The sequence below is a fragment of the Ostrea edulis genome, chromosome 8 (assembly GCF_947568905.1).
Source record: "Ostrea edulis chromosome 8, xbOstEdul1.1, whole genome shotgun sequence".
Classification (NCBI taxonomy): domain Eukaryota; kingdom Metazoa; phylum Mollusca; class Bivalvia; order Ostreida; family Ostreidae; genus Ostrea; species Ostrea edulis.
Genome location: NC_079171.1, coordinates 48,985,164 through 49,005,954, shown reverse-complemented (window position 1 = coordinate 49,005,954; position 20,791 = coordinate 48,985,164). Strand labels below are relative to the sequence as shown.

At 33.8% G+C, this 20,791-nt stretch overlaps 2 protein-coding genes across 5 annotated transcripts in view; one reads left to right on the top strand and one right to left on the bottom strand.

The window, feature by feature from the left end:
* The window catches only part of LOC130049150 (uncharacterized), a 51,986-nt gene that overhangs the window by 29,611 nt on the left and 1,584 nt on the right, over positions 1–20,791 (bottom strand). For 3 of the 4 annotated variants that reach the window (XM_056146355.1, XM_056146356.1, XM_056146357.1), the window contains exons 2-6: positions 20,273–20,339; positions 10,456–10,618; positions 6,408–6,661; positions 1,667–1,793; positions 853–1,000 (exon numbers count right to left, since the gene is read on the bottom strand). In XM_056146355.1, coding sequence (XP_056002330.1) covers positions 853–1,000; positions 1,667–1,793; positions 6,408–6,661; positions 10,456–10,618 — 692 coding nt within the window. In that variant the 5' untranslated portion in view covers positions 20,273–20,339. The remainder of the gene's footprint in view (positions 1–852; positions 1,001–1,666; positions 1,794–6,407; positions 6,662–10,455; positions 10,619–20,272; positions 20,340–20,791) is intronic. The other variant, XM_056146358.1, reaches the window with a different exon arrangement.
* Positions 13,075–20,791, top strand: part of LOC130049153 (multiple epidermal growth factor-like domains protein 10) — a 31,610-nt gene continuing 23,893 nt past the window's right edge. Inside the window, exon 1 of the mRNA XM_056146364.1 lies at positions 13,075–13,293. The gene's annotated coding sequence lies outside the window, so the exon portion shown is untranslated. The remainder of the gene's footprint in view (positions 13,294–20,791) is intronic.

Sequence of the window (20,791 nt, the reverse complement as noted above, 5' to 3'; positions counted from 1 at the left end):
TTTGAATAATAAAAAATACACAATATCCTGAAATTTTTTTTGGCGTCAATGCATGTTCAAAGATTATAATTGGAACTCTCATATGTCCGGTAATCCCTCATTTAAATGAAGACCGATTTATAGAAAACTAAATAATTTAATTATACCCCCGCATCCCGAACAACTCATACATGAGGCAAACACTTTTTGGAAATTATTATTCTATTACCTGAATCTTGATATCTGAAAATATATAGATTGACATTTCATCCATAAAGACCGTGAAAAGTAGGTCGATAGACTTTTCGTTGCACAATATCTAGTTTGTGACTATGAATGGCATAGCTATGAAAGGCTAGATAGTAAATTTCTTAAAATTGAGCCATTGCTAACGAATAATGGTCAAAACTGTCGAGAATTTTACAATTTTAAATTTCCCCTACCTTTGACCCAACATCGGTCCTGCACCCCTTGCTCATGGGTAAACCCTTTAACAATTTCGAATCTATTTCATATAAGCAGCCGATTTTGCAAGTGTTTCTTGAAATTTGTTAGCAACTGCTTTCTAATGAGCTTATCTTCTTTAGTAATAACACCCATGACATTAAAAGAGAAATACCACGGTGCAAAATTGACCAAAGAAATTGGGCAAAGCATTTTGTGATAGAGGATACAGTCTAAACTGTTTACATACACAACATGCTAATCATGATTCATATAATAAGCTCACTTAAACTTTGAGCTTCAGTGACCTAAAAGGAAATAAAAATAAGTCACCTGGTTGACTAAAATGGTATAGAATTGAAATAAAAATATTTCCTATTTCAAACAGAAGAAATGAGCTTTTAAAGGATTAAGACAAAGTGTTCGTACTTTTCCAGGTAGTCCAATATCAAATCTGCAGCTTTTCCCGAGCCTTTGATTATAATAACCGGGAGTTTCATTTCCAGTGCATCGGATATGTGCGCTATGGTTTCGATATCACCCTCACATACAATGATTGCTATTGGAACCGGCATTCCTGGAATACATATTATAAATTACTACGTTCAATGTCAGACAACTCGTTACATCAATCAAACATCCAAAAAACTTAACACATTAAGGAAATTCCACATTTCTCTGACGTCACAAGATTTTGCGAAATCAATTATTAATTTAGATTTAATATTCGATGTTGCCAGATGTTTTCTTGGAGTATCTCCCCAGTGCTTATTGGAAGAATAATCTTGTTAAACATAAAATATTTCAAAAGTTTAAGTCATGCATAGATTATGAATTATATGCTTCATATTATAAAATCCAAGCAAATAACTCCGTTTTCATTGAATCCTTTCAAGTTCACTACGGGATATATTTCTTCTTCAACGGCAATTTTCAATAGTTTGGTAAAGAAATACTTTCATGAAATGAATCTGAGCAATAGTTTATCGTTTTAACGAGCTTTTGTGAATTTTTTATAATGATGTTGCAATTTTCTGACTATGATTTTGTATGTGCTTGTCTTGAATCTTACAAATTGTAATGGAGTATATATTTTATTTTATAATTTATTAGTTTTAAATCTAGTGAATTAAAATACACATTTTAAACTTTTATCAGATAAAAATTTGAGTATGGCGTTTCCTTAAACCTGACATGTTTAAAGCTTATAGTCCTTGTATGTGCTATGTAAAACGATACTCACTGAAATCCATTTTTTGACTGAAGAAAGAGACTTCTTGCTCAGAAATAAACTTTTCGAATTTTAACAAAAAACCATCTCCAGCGTCTGTACCTTCTCTGTATTCCGGTGGCGATTTCTTCTTGATCGTCTAAAATGTTATATGAAGTTTTAAAAGTACATCTGTAATAAGGGTAACGAACAGTGATCAATCTCACAACTCCTAAATGCAATACAGAATACAAAGTTGGGCAAATACTACACCACTACACCAGACGTGGGATCAGGTGCCTAAGAGGAGTAAGCATTCCCTGCCCATCAGTCACATCCACCGCAAACCCTATATCTTGATCAGTTAAACATTACACGTGGTCAAAATCAGTGTGTTAAGAGCGGCATAACAATCGATGTGAAAGAAGTCAGACAGCATTTGATCTAATACCCAGTTGTATTAGCAAACTAGATTGTTATAACAATAACATAATTTGAAAATGTCGACTTTAAACGAGACTGTTGAAACCCATGCACTATCAACTTGTTTGACAGTAGTGGTTGGCTCTGTGGTCTGTTTTATTTCGAGTTCACGGGGATATATCGAATAGATATATGAATGAAAGTTAGTATTGTTAATCGATAAAACGTCAATATATCTAAATGTCGAATTGAATGCGACAGCAAGATATTTGTTTTCTCACTTATAAGTTTTTTAATAAATTATGATTCATATGAATATAGAAACAGGTCAGCTAACAAAGGAGCACAGTTCGTGTCGATGGAAATTCCAAGAGACTGTTGGAAATCTGGTCACCAATGACGATCAACATTTTGTCAATGTGGGACTCCAACATATTTTTTAATTTCAGCTGTAGAGTAATTGTGCGTGGAATCAGAATGATGTTTAGCAATGTAATTTTTGGATGACTGATCACTAGATATGAATGTTTACATTTTCCATTTTGTCGATGAAGCAACGGTATATGATGTCAAAACATCTAGCCTTTAATTTATTGTGATAAATGGTCGTTTTTGCACACCGAACTCGTTCGCTTTGAAATTTTATGTGATACATAAATGTATATTGTACCAGGTGTAGACCTAAATTCATATTCAAATTCAGTTATCTGAAAATCTCTAGTTCGATTAAAAGCACTTTCAACTCAAAAAGGTTATGTTTGGGGAAAATTGTTCAAAAATTATTTTATCTTTTGCAATGTTGTTTTCAGGGGGTGGAGGTGGATGTTACCTTTAATTTATTGGATAGGCTCATAAAATATTTTCTTAAGGTAGCAGCCAGAATAAAGTAATACAATTGGAAAGGGGTTTAATTATAGTTCATGTCTTTTTCGGGATATCTGATTTTTCTTCTTCATTTGTGAAACAACACAGTTACAATTGGGGGGGGAGGTATGACAATGCCGGGGAAACGGATGGTACCAACAGGCGCTTGCATAATATTTTTATCAAAACTTACTATGCAAAATATTAAGCAAGCACCTGTTGGTACATTCATCCACAACATCCACCGTTTTAAAATACATGATGATGCATTAGTATGAGGTATTGATATGAAATGATGGATTCCGAGGATGACATCCTGTTGTCTCTGTAATTTCTGCTTCCCTTGTTCATAATAGGCCTTTTGATTTTACAAAATGCGGGCATCCTCATAACATTATTGCATAAAATATGTTCCGTTTACCATTCCTTTTCGTTCCGCGTTTTAGCAACACACAGGAAAGTAGACATCCCCTGGAGACCGGTCATATTGGACGTGAAACATATCTTGATGAGGAAAACGGAACCAAATTAGTACAAACCTTGAAGCGTACTACTACACGATGGAAAGGTCAATGAACTCAGACCTACAGTCATTTGATATAAATATTCGTAACGGACGTTAGAATGTTTCAGTTGTTGAAATTTTGTTGCTGCTATTCCCCACGGTGCTATTCATAGAAAACGTGTCGGGCTCGGAAATTTCATATCAGAAAAAAAAGTCACAAAATTCCAATGACGCCAAGATTTCACAATTACATGTATATACTGCTGTCATTATAATTTCATAAATAAAGCTCAGAAACACGCCCCCTAGCAACTCAGGGGAAATTCCAGTTGCCGTAAAAAATAAAAAGAAGCCATAGACGCTTACCAAACGCAGAAAATAAATCAGAATTTGGGAGGTTATTGGGAATACTTATGAAAACTACTGTCAGTATAATTTACTTATGTAAGACAGTTGTTTATGTACCAATACAGTAAATAAAAACACTTAAACAATTTTCTCTTTTACTGTATTTTTTAAAAAAATTTTTTTTACAATTGCACCTATTATTTTACACAAATATTTTACATCTTGATGCGAACTCTTTAGAATTAAATGATGTAATGAATAAATTCAATATCCATACAACCTGTCTTGACAGATAGTAAATTAATAGTAAATAAAATTGGACGCATATCTATTGGAGAACACTTGTTTCTCATTGAAAAACAAACCAACAAATATAGGTCTAACAGAAATATCGAAATCATTCTACACTATAGTATCAATGCTGACGTCACACTTTGACCTCATGTTGCGTCATACTCAACATGCATTGTGAGACAGTTTTTGTGTAGACCTATTTCCACTGAAATAAGTTATAGTCTACCAAATTGTCAATGTAATTTCTATCATAATGCAATTTGTATTTTGAAATATTGTATACATAGCGATGTGGATTGTTGTCTGATGAGAGAAAAGGGTGGTAAAGTTTTTTTGTGTACTGTATATTTTCTAGGTAGATCCTCTAACAAGTATCCAATTTCTATATAATCAGGCTATGAGTGTGGCACACACGTTTTTAAATTACAAATCAAAATAAAGAAATACTTGGGCATATATATCCAAACATACATGTATGATACCACCCCCACCCCCGAATAGTAAACTTAACGATTTGGTGATTTTAATTATGTTCTATAATCTTCATATGTTTATTTTTACATAGTCGGGATATGTATGGAGTCATACATCAATATGTAATATTTTTAGATACACAGGTTAGTTAGTAGATTAAGATATATGCATGTCAACTTTAGTATGTGTTAACTGATTAAATATGAAGGTCACAAGTTAATGTGTGTGACCTTGACATTGTAGGACAAGGACATTTACAAGTTTCAATCCCCTTGCTTGTCGTAAGAGGCGACTAAATGGGGCGGTTCTTCGGATGAGACCGCAAAAACCGAGGTCCCGTGTCACAGCAGGTGTGGCACGATAAAGACCCCTCCCTGCTAAATTACCATAAGCGCCAAGCATAGGCCTAAATTCTGCAGTCTTTCACCGGGAATGGTAACGTCTCCATATGAGTGGAATATTCTCGAGAGGACAATATACAATCAATAAAAATGAAATGAAAAGGAACTTGTTAAAGAATTTATTATGTTCTATTGCTCACACATTTAGTAACTGACAATTTTGGCCTCACCGTAGTAACAAAACCCCTACCCCTGCAATCATCAACTTTGTGATTTTAGTAAGGAACTACCTGTTCTTTCTAATTATTCATTTTGTTTCAATTTACATTTTTGATTGAAACTCTTCTGCTCTACACTACTATGCATTTAGTTTATTTCATATAAATTAATAATGTATGTCCCCTTAGCTCCAAAGATGCTTCATATCAAATTTGAAAAGAATTGAAATGGTAGTTATCAAAAAAGTTTACACTGAGTTTACTAAGGTAACCTAAGTAGAGGTCAGCTTCTACATGCATTCGTTTATTTGTTGGGAATTCGATCGTGGTTGGCTTGTGTACGATATATACTATGTTAAACCATTTTAAAGTTTTATTTATCGGCCTTAAATTATACAGGTATATTTCTTGAAATAAAAATCTTCGGTACTCGCAATGTTACACCTATCGAATGAATCGTGTAAGTCGAGTGGAAGCGAATGAAACGATCGATATCTTAAATTATTTCGTGCGTGTTGTGGTCAGAAAATTTTCGCTTTGCTCTATGAATATTAGATTTAAAGGATGTTCTAAACATCTTTGATATGAAATGTTTCTAGTAAATAATATAATATGCGATTACGATATAAGGCTCAACACGGTTGTGACCGGTTGACAGGCGATGTTTACTTCTTCCTAGCACCTGCTCCCATTTGCCAAACCCTTTATTTTGTATTCATTGTGGGATTTATGAGATTGATCATTGTTCGTTATCTTCACCTTTCACACAAGATGTACTTATAACATGGATTACGGTACAAAGCAATGTATTCAAGCTGATTTGAAATACAGAGAAATTTGTATTTTTCAATGGACAACTTCTAAACGACAGGATTAGGGTGCGAATCGCCGCTTCAATCTAGAATTGCGACATTTGTAGACAATTTTTAAATCACTGATTCAAACCCCACAACGAGACTATAATGGAAAAACAGATGTACATCAGCTCATCAAGTCAGCGAACTTGGATCCCCCAAATGTTAATGCTCAGTTAAAGGTCAGAACAAGCTCTTTTTTTCAGGTAAAACCTTTCTTGGTTACGGTTTGTCTTATATCCAACAAAAGCAGCATTTCAATTTAAAGCATTTACAGCGCTTTTGGTAACGTTAAAAGCGATCTCCTAAATCCGATGCCATTTCTTACATCAGTGACATTTTTAATGGGACATGAAATAGAGAATATAGAACCAAACACAAATTTACAGTTCTCGCATAAAATGACAAACATGTTGCCCCCATCCACTTTCAGTTTCTCATTTCGTAGATTACCTGATCTCCCGAAATACTGACGAGTTTCACATGTCGTTCAACACTGCTGATGTTTTCTCTTTTTTCCTTGTTTTTATCACCACTCTCCTCATTGTTCTTTTTTCCATGAGAAATCTTTCCTTTATCACCCTTCTTCTTAGTCTTCTTTTTGTCATCAGCAGCTACACTGAATTCCATGCACCCATAATTTCTATAAGCATCCCGTACTATATCGGAAACTCCATTGGCATGACCTCGGTACAATATCCAAGACTCTGTAACATATACCTTATATATATATAAGAATGAGAGAGAGAGAGAGAGAGAGATAGAGAGAGAGAGAATTATTACATTCTTTCCATATTAAGACATCTCACATTATTTTTTTATATTGTACAGATACTCATTTAGACTACTATTATGATATAGTGCAAGGAGTTATACAACTTTTGTGAAGGTATTATCAATCATCATCAAACTCTGTCATACTTTCATACTTCGGAATTTAAAACATGAATTTTGTAATCGGCTTGTGCACAAGGAATTAGAGGAGCGAATCTTAAACGGGAGAAACTATATCAAACAACGTATGTTCACATTATAGTGGGTTCAAAGTAAGAAATAGAAATTGATCTCATTTTCTGAGGCATATAATTGTAAAATTTGCTAACGCTTACGGACGGTTTTTAATATCAGACACTTCTGACGATGATAATACGTGATTACTTTTTAACAAGTTTTGGAGCGATGATTATCAGGTCTGGGAGTTTTAAAACTTTCCGGAGCACGTTTTCATAATCAAACTCAAACTCAATGTTCTAAATCGTACTCATACTCAACAGTGAAGGTTAGAACATTTCCTAAAATTATTCATACTAAAATGGAGTACATGCTCAACATTTTTTAACATGATCCGAGCTTGCTCAGAGTTGCACTAAAAGCAAATATGGCTGAGTTTGAGTATGAGTGTGGTAGACGTTTTATAACCTCTAGATCTAGGACAGATCTACCCTGTTCAGATAGGAGGGGGTATTTTTTTGTAAACTTAAGCAAACGATCTATAAATGCAGTCGATATCATATTTTTACGAAAATATTCATTCTATTAAAGTTGAACACATCAAATCTTAATATCAAAGGATAGCTAATTAAAACATAAACTAAACTAAACATTGATTCGTCATGTTTAACGCCTTATACAGTACACAGCAATTGGAATCACCATATAGTTAACAATACCATCTTCTACATTTATTCAAATAAGGCATTACACTCCGATGTCTAAGTTTTATTTCCAAATTCACAATAATTTTCTTACGAAGGATATTTGAAAAAAGGTATGAATATTGCTGTACCATTAAAAGTGTAACGTCTGTACGTACATTTACATCAATCCGAAACCTTGAATACTTTTTTCTGATTATTATATCAATGTAGAAAAACAGATATGTGTTCCTCTTAAGGTATACCCTTTGGACCCTAGAAAATAGTACTTCCGACAACATAACGACTTTCAAATCGCCGACTGCGTATGAATTTGTTAAGTTAACATTGCATGGAGCTAAGTGAAGACTATAGGGTGGGTGTGGCGAAACACCACTTCCATTGTCCTTCAAATAGCTTGTTACGATGAATGATTTGTGCGCCGTTGCATTGCCATGCATCTCCATCGACTAAAATTTAAAACCAAAAGAAATTCACACAGCAAGAAGTTTTTCTTTTCAAGCATTTTCAGATATTTTCTTCTTCAGTAAGTTGATATCAGTTCACAATCTTGATGAACGTAAATTTATTTTTTTTACCCCAAAACAAAAATGCAGACTCTGTCGTGTCATGGTCATCTGGTTAAACTTTTACGGATTTAAACTGCAGAACACTTTACTCTTGTACAAACTTAACATCATAAAAACTCAATACTGTCGGATCTCTCTACGGTTTAACGGTCAGAGAAAATTATTTAAAGCGAAGCTTTGTACCAATCGATCAGGCAAATATAAACTGTGTATAGCCTGCTATTAACATTTGTATCGATAATTCAGTTATAATCTAGCTGCATCATTAGTCTTGTCTTGTATTATTGTCAGTCTTGACAAACTGACAACTCAACTGTATGACAAACGGGGTGATTTCAGCTTCTCCATCGTCAACTTCCCATATTTGTGTAGCAATATTCCATTATCACCTGTATATGGTGTTTATATATCTTAAAGGGACTGGTTCACGAGTGTTGATAAAAACATTTTTCATTTTTGATGTTAAACATTAGAAATATAGCTCATTTAATGTTGACAGCCAAAATTTTGACCTTCTGAATGCAAGAATAAAAGTAATATTTTAACCTTAAATATGTATTATGTAAACAAAGACTCGAGTCTTTTTATGTAAACAAACAAACAAGTGAAATATTGATTTTGCAATATAATGCATCTTAATTTTGCATAGTAACAAATTTTAACTTTTAGATGACACATTTCACCCCCAAAATGCTTGAAATGTGAAAGATATAATAATACTTAGATCGATATCCATTTCTTTTGAAAATTTCGTAAACAATAGCATACCGCAACTTTGTTTACAGAACAAATAATAAACTCTCTAAATTGAGCTTCTGTGATGATGTATAACCTTAATTTTCATGTAAAATCTTTCAAACACATGAGACAGTAGATTTTGATCATTAATAGTGAAAAACAAAATTTTGGGTAAAATCGTGAGTCAGTCCCTTTAACTGATTCGATATGCAAAAGCTTTTTTCTGCGTATAGTAAGTTTTTAAATCGAGGTAAGCTACTGACAAACAAGTTGATGGTACAGGGGCTTCAACAGTCTTGATTGAAGGCAGCATTTCGCAAATTATATGGTCGTTATAACGATCTAGTTCGTCAATACAACCTCGCATTGGGTCAAATGCTGTCTGACGTGTTTCATACCGATTGTTAAGCCGTTCTTGGCACATTGATTTTGACTGCGGATAACTCCGTTTATCTGATCAGGATATAGGACTCATGGCGGGTGTGACAGGTCAACAGGGGGTGCTTACTCCTCCTAGGCATCTGATCCGACCTCTGGTGGGTCCAGGGCTCCGTGTTTGCCCAGATATCTATTTTGTATTGCTTATAGGAGTTATGACATTAATCACTGTTCGTTATCTTCACCTTACATTGCTCGACAGCACAGGGATAAACGATTTATTGCATTCAGTTCGTTCAGCTCTGCATTCGATCGAAATTTCTCTAAATTCCACAATAATTCGCATTGCCTGGTTCCCAAGGCCTTTCGATTAGAAAATGAGAATGTTCGTGAAGATACATTGTGGAAAACATATATATATAGTATGTACCAACCCACCCCATGCGAATTAAAAATGGACCAAAGCGTTTGACCCGAATTCAAATACTTTGGAAGATTTATAGTTGAGCAATAACCGAGTATTTCACAGAGTACTTCGGAGATGTTCAGGAATTTCACAAGACTGCTTTATAAAACGTTGCTGACTTCTTTTGCAAGTGGGGGGTTAGATTTCTTTCTAAAATTATTAAAGCATATCTCGATATATTATGTTATTTTAACATTGGTTGTATGCGATTTCAATGTTCAGAATAGTAGTATGTCTCTGGTCGACAGGGGATGCTCACTACTTCTCGACATCTGATACCACATCTGGTATGTCCCGGGATCTGTGTTTACCCGACTCTTTATTTTATCTTCCTTATACATGTAGGAGTTATGAGATTGACCAGTGGTCTTTATCTTCAAATTTCATCTCAATATGTTTGGAAAATTCTAGAACGGACTCTAATTACCGCTCCCCCAAAAATGCAGAACATAGTATCGTCCTATACACAACTGTACATAATACTTCCTTATTATGATTTCACAGGCTCTAGTAATTTGAAATATACATGACAGTGGAAAGAAGCATTACAGTGCGACGAAACGTATACTTGATATAGCTGTATTATTCGGGAGGCATGGGAATATTGTCAGAAGTGGACCAAATTTTTAATTTCCCTCAGTCCTTGTTTATCAATGATCCGATTATAATTTTTTACCTAAAATTGTTTTACCTACCCCCTCCACTTTTAGCCGCCTCAATCAATGCGGTCTTGAATACCGTTTTGGCCCAGGGTCTGGGGACAAAACTGTTTGAATCACCAATGACGGAGAACACCATGGTAGGGGTACTGTTGACATTTTCCTTAATCCTCTCCCAGGATATTTCCACGTCCGTCATCTACAATGTAACGATAGTTGACAGTACATCGTTTATCAAGGTACTCTGTCCCTGAGGTGACAAAAAAGCGTGTCCCCTATATTGTGAAGTTTTTCATTATCATATTTGATCATGACAAAAATCAACTTTATACATCATTGTATTCAGGTTATATTATGAAATAATTGACTCATTACCTAAGATGTGAATAATACGAAGGAAAATGAAGTTTCATGTATTTAGATCACATACTCCATCAACTTTCCATATTTATATAGCGAAATTCCATTATCACCTGAATAACGTGTTTATGTCATTCAAAAAGAAAATCGATATGCCAAAGTATGTTCTACGTGTGATCAGTTTCTAAATCCAGGTAAGCTACTGACAAATACGTTGGTCTTCAAAGGGCGTTTCACAAATTTTATTATGATAGTCTTTCTAACAGTATACATGTAGTTTGCCAATACAACCTGTCGTTGGGTCATATGTTGTCTGGTGTGTCTTTTTAATAACTGTTAGATCGATCTTTGCACTCTGATTTTGACTACAGATTACTCAGTTCACCTGTTTTAGATAAAGGGCTTCTCGCGGATGTTACCAATCTACGAGGGGTTGTTTACTTGTTTTAGACACCCTGTCTCATCTCTAGTATGCCAAGGGGTCCCTGTTTATCCTACACTTAATATTGTATTCGTTATAGGAATTATGATATTGATCACTGTTCGTTATATCCACCTTTCCATACAGGGTTGTTTACCTATTTACAATAAACCAAAGTGTTCATATGGTTCAAATTATTATCCAGAAATACATGCAAGGTGAAGATAATGAACAGTGATCAATCTCATAACTCCTACAAGCAATAGAAAATAGATAGTTGGGCAAACACGGACCCCTGGATACACCAGAGGTGGGATCAGGTGCCTAGGAGGAGTAAGCATCCCATGTTGACCGGTCACACCCGCCGTGAGCCCCATATCCTGATCAGGTAAACATCTAAGATGATGAACGGGTTTTTTAAAATATAAATTTCAATATTATGAGTTATCGTTCTTCAAAAAAAAATGGAAACAACAGCAGTTAATTATGTTTGCCTTATAACCCATGTACATGTATCGTCTTGAAAAATCTCAATAAAAAAGTCATATTGTTGTATGTGTAAACAATATGACTTTGTTTCAAATACAAACAAGTGATACATCGTAAAAGGGGAACTGATGGTATTTATGACTTTTTATTGAGATTTCGTGTAAGCATTCTCTGCCGACCATTCGGTATGAAACACGTCTGACAGCATGTCAGTGAGAATTTAACCCAATGGTAGGTTGCACTGACAAACTACATTGTTATACCAACCATGCAATTTGCGAAATGATGATTTTAATCGAGACATTTAATACCCCTGTAACATTAACTTGTTGTTAGCGCCCTCGGGCGATATCATATACGTTAGTGTTTCTGCATGTTTGTGTTTCATAGTGCAGCATGTCGGGAGTTGTATAGAACAGTAGTCTCGAATTTTATGTTACATTTAAATCCCTGTTAATGAAACTTTTACACAAGTGATATAAATGTTCTAAAACAAGAATTTACAGGTACACATCTCATTTTTACTTTGCTGGCTAATTTGTAAACGTGTTTAACGTAGTGGTATTTTTACAAGTAACATAAAATACCTTTATGTGTTTTAGATGAGGATATCATTGATAAAGGTAGTACTCGTATTATCTAAAATGCAAGATTAGCAATAGTTAATGTAACTAGTCTTCAAAATCTAAAGTCATTAGCAGAACAACCAGAGGAATAAACACAATTCATGTTTGTCCGAGCAATCGATATAGCCTCGGCTAAAATAAATACAGCAGGCTATATACAATATACATGTGTTAGCCTCGACTAATGATAGCTTGTATTCCAAGACGATAAGCAAGAAAGGTTGTTATCAGCAGTTTCCTTAAAGTCACGAGGTAGAAATTCTTCTAAGTATTTTAAAGTACTATGACATAATTTGTTTAATTGATTAAATATTGCCGATAACCTTTACTTACAGAGTAAATAATAGATATAGCGCTAGCACTGTCATTTTTTTTAAAAGATAAGTTTTGTTGTCAGTAGCCTGCCACGATTTAAAAACTGATCATACGCAGATCAAATTCCTGCGTATTAAATCAGTTGAGAGATTAAAACGCCATATACAGGTGATGATGAAATGCGACTGTATAAATAAGAAACATTCTGGAAGTGTTGCATGATCAATAATTGTTCTCCACCGGTGTCCCCATTAATTGAAGAGGAAATGTACATTTCATGCTGTTTGACCTTGAACTGTGATTCGATCTATTGGTACCAAGTCACTATGTTTACCAGTGTCGAATGGATTTCATGTTTTGGTGTTCCTATAGTTGACACACAAAGTTTGCACAAACATATTTGCGCGATTAACAGATTTGATATGCGAGGGCTGTTCGATGTAAAACTTATACGGTACCAATTTTGATGCACCAGATGCGCATTTCGACAAATAATGTCTCTTCAGTGATGCTATCGCGGGTGCATTTCATTTTGAAGCGTATTGTGAATGAACGAAAGATTTCTGCCAGAGGAATACCGCAGATATTGACAGATGACCAAAAACGGATATGAGTACAAACCGCTAAGCTATTGCTCAGTATGTTTCCCAAATTCAATCAAAGGTAATTTGCAAACATAGTTACTGGTGACGAAACATGGATTCACTATTTCGAACCAGTAAGAAAAACTAGAAACAAAATGTGGTAGAAGGTCTGTAGTTGCCAAAAAAGAAAAAAAAGAACCATAATCACAAAGAAGGTTCTTTATTGCATATTCTTCTCATGTGATGATATATTAGTAAAAAATCCCCGGCGCCGAAGGGCAAAAGTGTTATAGGTCGGTATTTACCGATATGATATACTAAAAACACTCAAGAAATATTATCATAAACAACGCCCTGTGTCAGGATTTAGGCATGTTCATCTACTTCATGATATTGCCCCATCTGATTTTGTGCAGCAATTTTAAAGTCAGAGAAGGTGACCGTCTTCCCACAACCTCTCCAGGGCCCGTATTTACTAAAGTTCGTAGACGTAAATGTAGCGTAAATCTAGACGCAGTGTACGTTTACGTGTGGGACGGTATTCACTAACAGTCGTAGATGTAGATTTACGTCAGAAATAAGCGTAACTCTACGTGTGCTATACTAGTACACGTAAGCTGATCGCAACCTTAAGAATAGACAAAGCAAATGGTGACTTGTCATTTTTATCGATAATATCTAGCGTAAAGACCTTACAAACCCTCTAGATGCATATAAGCTGGTTAGTAATACACAAATTAATTGTATTTATTCAAATTATCGTTTTCTTTGAGATCATCTGCAATTGTGTGACAATTTTCAAAATTTTGAGCCCGATCTAATTTACCTTGTGGCGGATCTCCGCCTGATTTAAAATCAAACCTCTCACTTTGCGAAATTTGATTGTAATCAGACTGGGTAGATCTAACCTTGCCTTTAGAAATAATTGAGAAGCTTTTTATCTTAGTCATGCAGGTTATTTAAAAAAAAAAGAATATTTGCCATTTATCTTATTATATAGGGTAGGTCTAGCATCTTTCAGGGAAATTCATTTTTTTTAATTTTCCAAACATGGTGGAATTAATGTATATATATATATGCAATCAAACACGCAATGTTTTAGATTTGAAAAGAAGAGAGTCACTGTGTGTACAAGAATACATGGTGATCGACATATATAGAAAAAACTATTTCTACTTATAGATATGTGATCTTTACTTTGTGGTTATTAGCAAATATTGGTAGTCCAATAACTATTTGTTACATTGTAACTTACACAACAGGGAAATGAGCCTCTAAATAAATATTTCTTTAAAACAAAAAAGATATGCATTTCATTCCAAGAATACAATTTTGTGTAATTTGTTTCAGAAAGCAATTGTGATGCCTACTAGTGTAGTCATGTGTAGACTTTCAATCTTTCAGAGTGCCATTTCCTTTAACTATAATCCTACAGGAGTCAAACCTTCATTGATAATGCATATATATGAATCTTTCTACCATGATTTGTATGTAATTGACCTCTATATGTGATCAGCTGGGTAAAAGTCTTTGCAGTGCATATTACTAAACTCCAAGGATGATGCCTTCAACATACATATTATTTTGTTGAAGCCCACCCCCCCCCCCCAATTTACAAAAAATATCACTGATAAAAGTTCATTCTGAAGGCTTCTCACATTAAACCGACATGTACTAATGCTCCTCTTTACAAATTTTAACCCACCAGACACCTTTGTTGACAAATATTTAAGATTTATTTATTATGTCATCTTTTTAATATCAAGATGTTAAAATCATTCTAGAAATGGAAGTAATACATGTACATGTTAATATCAATAACAACATGAAAATTCATCTAAAAATTTATCTATTAATAAATATAATTACATGTACATAATTGTATGCATAACAATGCATGTACATGCACTTAATTTCTTAAACATGTATTGTAACAAATTCTATTTTGCTGAATATCAATTTTTTTTATTTTACTGTCAATTTTTAATTGTCCATATGATATAAATGAATAAATAAATATATAAGATGACATCAATGTAGCAGATGAACCATCAGCATGGATCGATCAATGGGTAGAGTACCAGACTACGGGTCATGAGTTAGATTCTCAATCCTGCCATATATTTTTTAATCATTCCTCTGCTCGTCCTTTTACACAATCATGGCAATGGAAGATGAACATTTCTCGGTTTCGCAAAAGATTTTTCAGGCCATTACAGCAATGTACCCATAGACCTAGAAAATAATAGTATTACATTGATTTAAATAAACAGCTGTCATTACACTGCAATAAAATGTCACAAGGCTTGAAAAATACATGCAACATAATTGTTAGTTAAATAAACTGTAAAATTGTGATAATACTGATTTTATTTACAGATATTCATCTACCGTACACCATATCTGGGAAGATATCATTAAGTATCACCTACAATATCTAGTTTTAATGATTTATAACCCAAGAGCCCATATTAAGAAAAAAATTTCAAATGACCCCAAGGTCAACTTTAGTATTTTTTCATTAACCATTCCCCTTGTAATGAAATTGGCTTCTTTCCAAACCAGAAAAAATACTTTTTAACCAAGAATGGTAAGCTTCAGTTAAGGTCATTCACGTTTATAAATAAAAAAATAATTTTTGGTGACATTTCAGGTACAATTCACTTGCATTCTATTTTCTTTCTACAAAATTCCCAGGTTTAATTAGTCTAGAGTTAACATATTTTGATAGTTCCTGGTTGTGGCAAGTAAAGATGTAAAATCAGCTGATATGTACTGCAGTAAGGTATATGAATGGGATTTCACTGTAGTAAAAAAGGTGAGAAAAATCTTTAGCACAATTGAGTATTGAGCCTGGTACCTTTGCACTGAGCTACTCAGGCTGACATATAATAGGCCTACATGGTAGTAAAACATTATAAATTTAAATGGGCATATTTGCTGTGAAAGTGATGACAACCATTTTTAACTCTGAAAATCTCCCAATACCAAAGGAATATGTATTACTGACTAATAAAAATATGTCTCTAGTAAAAAAAACAACAACAACAAAACCAGAAACCTAACAAGAGGCCCACAGGCCTTATTGGTCACCTGAATACTAGTGGAAAAGTATCATTACTTCCATGGACTATGAAATCTAGAAAAAAAATTCTGTTCTAAATATCTAAGCTAATTATATTCTAATGTTCAGCAAAAATATAAAACAAGATGTGTTCTTAAAACTTCACATCCCTCAAAGTGCATACACTGATGAAAGGCTTTAAATAGGTGTATTCACATGAAAACATCAAAAGATATGACTAATTTGTACTCATCTTAAAGTCATAACCCTGGGTTGTGAAATTCACCATTTTTTGTACATCCTTTTCTGTATTTATATTTTATACAGTATCAGCAAACTTATACATAAATACGATATACTAAGTTTGGCCCCACCCTGGGGTCAAAACCCTTACTCTGGGGGAAATCAAATTTACAATTTTGGTAAAAGACTACCTGCTCTATTTATTTAGTTTCAATTTAGTATCAATAGCATTAAAGAAGATATAATTTAAGTGTTTTATACACAAACACTATATAACAAGATTTGCCCCACCCTAGGGTCAAAACCCCTACCCCGGGGATCATGAAATTTACAATTTTGGTAGAGGCCTGTCTGCTCTACATCACTATGCATTTAGTTTTTCTTATATGTGTGTGTTTCTTGATAAGAATATATTTGAAAATTGGTCCCCCCTTGTCCCAATGATGCTTCATACCAAATTTGAAAAGAATTGGACTGATAGTTATTAAGAAGTTAAAAATGTTCAATTGTTAACTCACGACGAATGAAAACTAATTGCAATAGGTTACTGAGTAAACCCAGGTGACCTAATAAAAGTACATTTGATAACCACTTTTAGTGTAAAGAAATATATACAGAAGAATTATTGGCTTGCAAGATAATAATTATTTAATCACCAAAATTACATATATTCATTTGCTTGCTTTGAGATTAAAAGGTGTTTTAAATAACTGAATACATGTGTTATTACTGATCAGAAATATATAATATAGAGCAATTGTTATTGAGTGTTGATTTCAAATTTTGGTGACAAAATTACAGATATTATTTTGGAAATCATGCAAGAATTTTTAATATCGAGGAGATAAAAAATAATTTCAAAGAAACACAGTGTATGTCCTTAGATTGGTTAAATTTCTATTTGTCAAAAAGGTGAAGCTATGCTTAGACAGACAGGTACAAAACATGCAAAATGGACAAACTTTGATCATAAAAACTCATAAATTTATGTTCTTAAATCTTTTCTTAAGGATTTAATCACCAATGCATTGCAAAAATCATTACATCATGTACCATAATTTGTTTTGGATTTTTAAAACTTTGTAAGTACATAATTGATTAAATGTGTACAAACAGTGGATATACTTACATCATATATATGTACTGTACATCTTGCATCCCAATCCTAACCCTGAGGCATCATGGAAAATCTTTCAGGAGAGGGCATGAAGAGAAATGCATCTAAATCAAGGAATGCTACTGTCTGTTGGCAATTTATTTCTTGACCACCTTTATGACCCTTAGAAAAATAACAGAGGTCAGCTAACTTGATATATATCTAGTGCATGTTACATGTATATCACACCTAATATCTCCAATTAATATATAGTCAATGTTATTCTACATTAAATAAAATAACACTGACTTCACACAGTTGTACAACTGTATTTGAATGCGATATTTTCTGAAAGTTTTGCACATGGATGTGCACAAGCAATAATTGAAATGATGCTAAAAGAGACTGTAACTGTTCTCATCTGGTACAGAGTCCATTCACCCTATCTACCTGTTCGCCCAGAGTATATATTGTTAAAGCAATAATAGTTTTCATATTTTATAACCATGCAATAGAGGGGCACGTACAAATCACACATTTTAGAATTAGTGCCTGTATATATAATGTATATTTTAGATTCATTTTTCACCAATATTCTTGTTTTTCTTTTTGCGAAATGATGTGAAAGCATGTGCTTTGATGTTGTCCCAGTCATGAAATAAAAAAAAAATGGGATAAATAATTTTGAATTTCAATTGTGGTATTGTCAAAAGTTTGAGGTTACCATGTACACAAATGAGCTTGTGTCTTAATGTGTTAATAGTGGGCACATATAAAATTGTAAATAACTAACACATATGTATATGTGCTCACTATTTAGAAATTAAGATCCAGGCATTATAGCAGCTACATAGGTTGATAACAAAATGAATAAGGGACTGTGATTTTGCGATGTGTGTCATGTACTGAATCCCCTTGAAGTCAATTTAACATTATGTAGAGGCCTAGTGACGAGTAGTCAATGGTAAAACATTTAAGGTTATTACTACACAAACAACTTAACTTACTTGTCAGTCCATGCCGACTTCTTTTTGAACACCTACAGCATCGCAGATCCATGCACAAGTCAAATGCGTTAAATTTGATATAGCCTCCATTTGGATTTGTAAACAATACTGAATAACGGTACAGCTGATCGACATGCCGTTGGCAGGCATACGTATACGTTGAAATTCGTTGTTTTCTCACAAAGATCTGTGTTCTTTTTCGTCGTCATAATGCGGCGGTAGCGCAGGGAATTCAAAGTAAATGAGCAAATTCACACTTTTACACTTCGAATTGAAAATAGCCATTGCGCACGCGTAAGTGCAATAGTACATCGTAAGTTACGTTTGCGACTACGAAGGGTTTTGTGAATACCATTTTATGAGTACGTAACTCTAATCTTAAGTCAGGCGTAAATCCCACGTTTACGTTTACGTCTACAAACTTTAGTAAATATGGGTCCAGATCTAGCCCCATGCGACGTTTTCCTATTTCCAAAACTTGAAAATTTCTGATCTGGTCATCGTTACAAGTCCCGACAACACCTTGGTTCAGCCATTAGTCAGTGTCTCAGAGGTCTACCTAAATTAGCGTACCGTAACGCATTTCAGAAATGGATTCAGAGATTGAAATTATGTATTTTCAACGGCGAAGAATACATTGAAGGGATGCAATGTTCATTTCACAATTTGAATCGAATGCTTTTGAGATATCGTACAATACACATTACATATCGAACAACCATCGTATATTTTCATTGATATATTTTTTTTGTGATTAATGAACTTTAAATCTCTAATTTATGAAGCTTTTTTTCAAAATTATTGACTGCCTCTATTCAGACGTTCTACTTTTACCGCATTTCCATCGGAACACAATTTCAGTCCCGAGAATAAATAACGTAAAGTATCAAAATTAATTGCTTTAAAACTTGTCCATTTAGAACTTGATCTGTAGGTTACCATTCTCAAAGTAAGCTGCAAGTTTCAAATGAATACACGCAAGCCTAACGAAAAAAAAAAACGTTTGGAAAACCAAAACAGGACAGACTGAGAGTCGGACAGACGGATAGACATAGAATAAAGCTATACTTTCCTCCGGTTTTACAAACAAGTATGGGACTTAAAACTGTAAATGCAATATTCTTCAACTACTTAGAAAAATGTGAGAACAATTTTTTATTATAATTGTCATAATATATATTTGAAAATATTAGAAATTAATTTAATATATTTTTTTGCAAGAACAAAATCATTAATTTCCTTTAACCCTAGACGACACTTTGGAGTGGCGTACGTGTACGTTTTGATTAATACATTGTTGGATAACCTTTATGGAATAACTCATTTACAGCCACAATAGCTCGCACAGTAACTTTATAGTTATAGGATGGCATGTCGTTGCATTAGACAGGAGACAATAAACACCGAAGATTGACTACAGATATTGTTTAAAGGTATCGAGTCAAAAATTAAGTCGCCAAGTGTATATCTAACACTACCCTGCTCTCTAAAAACATGATTATCATTGATAATACAAATCAAACATGTTTTTAAGGCTACATTAATTGACAAACGCCCTGTTTTGCTTTATTGTACATATTTCTTTCATAGTTTGTTAGCAATTACAATTGAAAATATTTAAATTTAGATATTGACAATGTTCACCTACCTTTTGGGAGAGGGGGGGGGGGTCTTTTCCCTTCACTATTTACTTCATGGATTCCTTGCGTCGTGTCCTAGTGCAAAAAAAAAAGCCAAAAGTCTGAAATTCACCCATTTATAAAATCAAAATTCCTCAGCGTATACATAATATGGATTGTATATATATGTCAATTGCATCTCTTTTTGCCTTGTATTTAGTTCATGGACAGAAGTTTCAAATTCTCTATCCATATCCCAGATTTTATAAACAGCGTATGTCTACTAAATAATTGAAAATTCAACATAATTCCTGCAATATACCAAAGTGAAATATATAATCTTAAAAATATTGCCTCTCTCTTGATATCCAGCATTTGAAGTTCCTTGGGGTCCGTGTTTGTTCCGTTTTCAATTTATTTTGTTTGTTTCACGCTGTCTCGGATTATTCACTCATACTCAGTCTTCATTGTTTAAGGTCATATCCGAGAATGTTCTAAATGCCTAGGGCCATACGACAAATCACAATCTATGTTTTACGCCTAAGGTT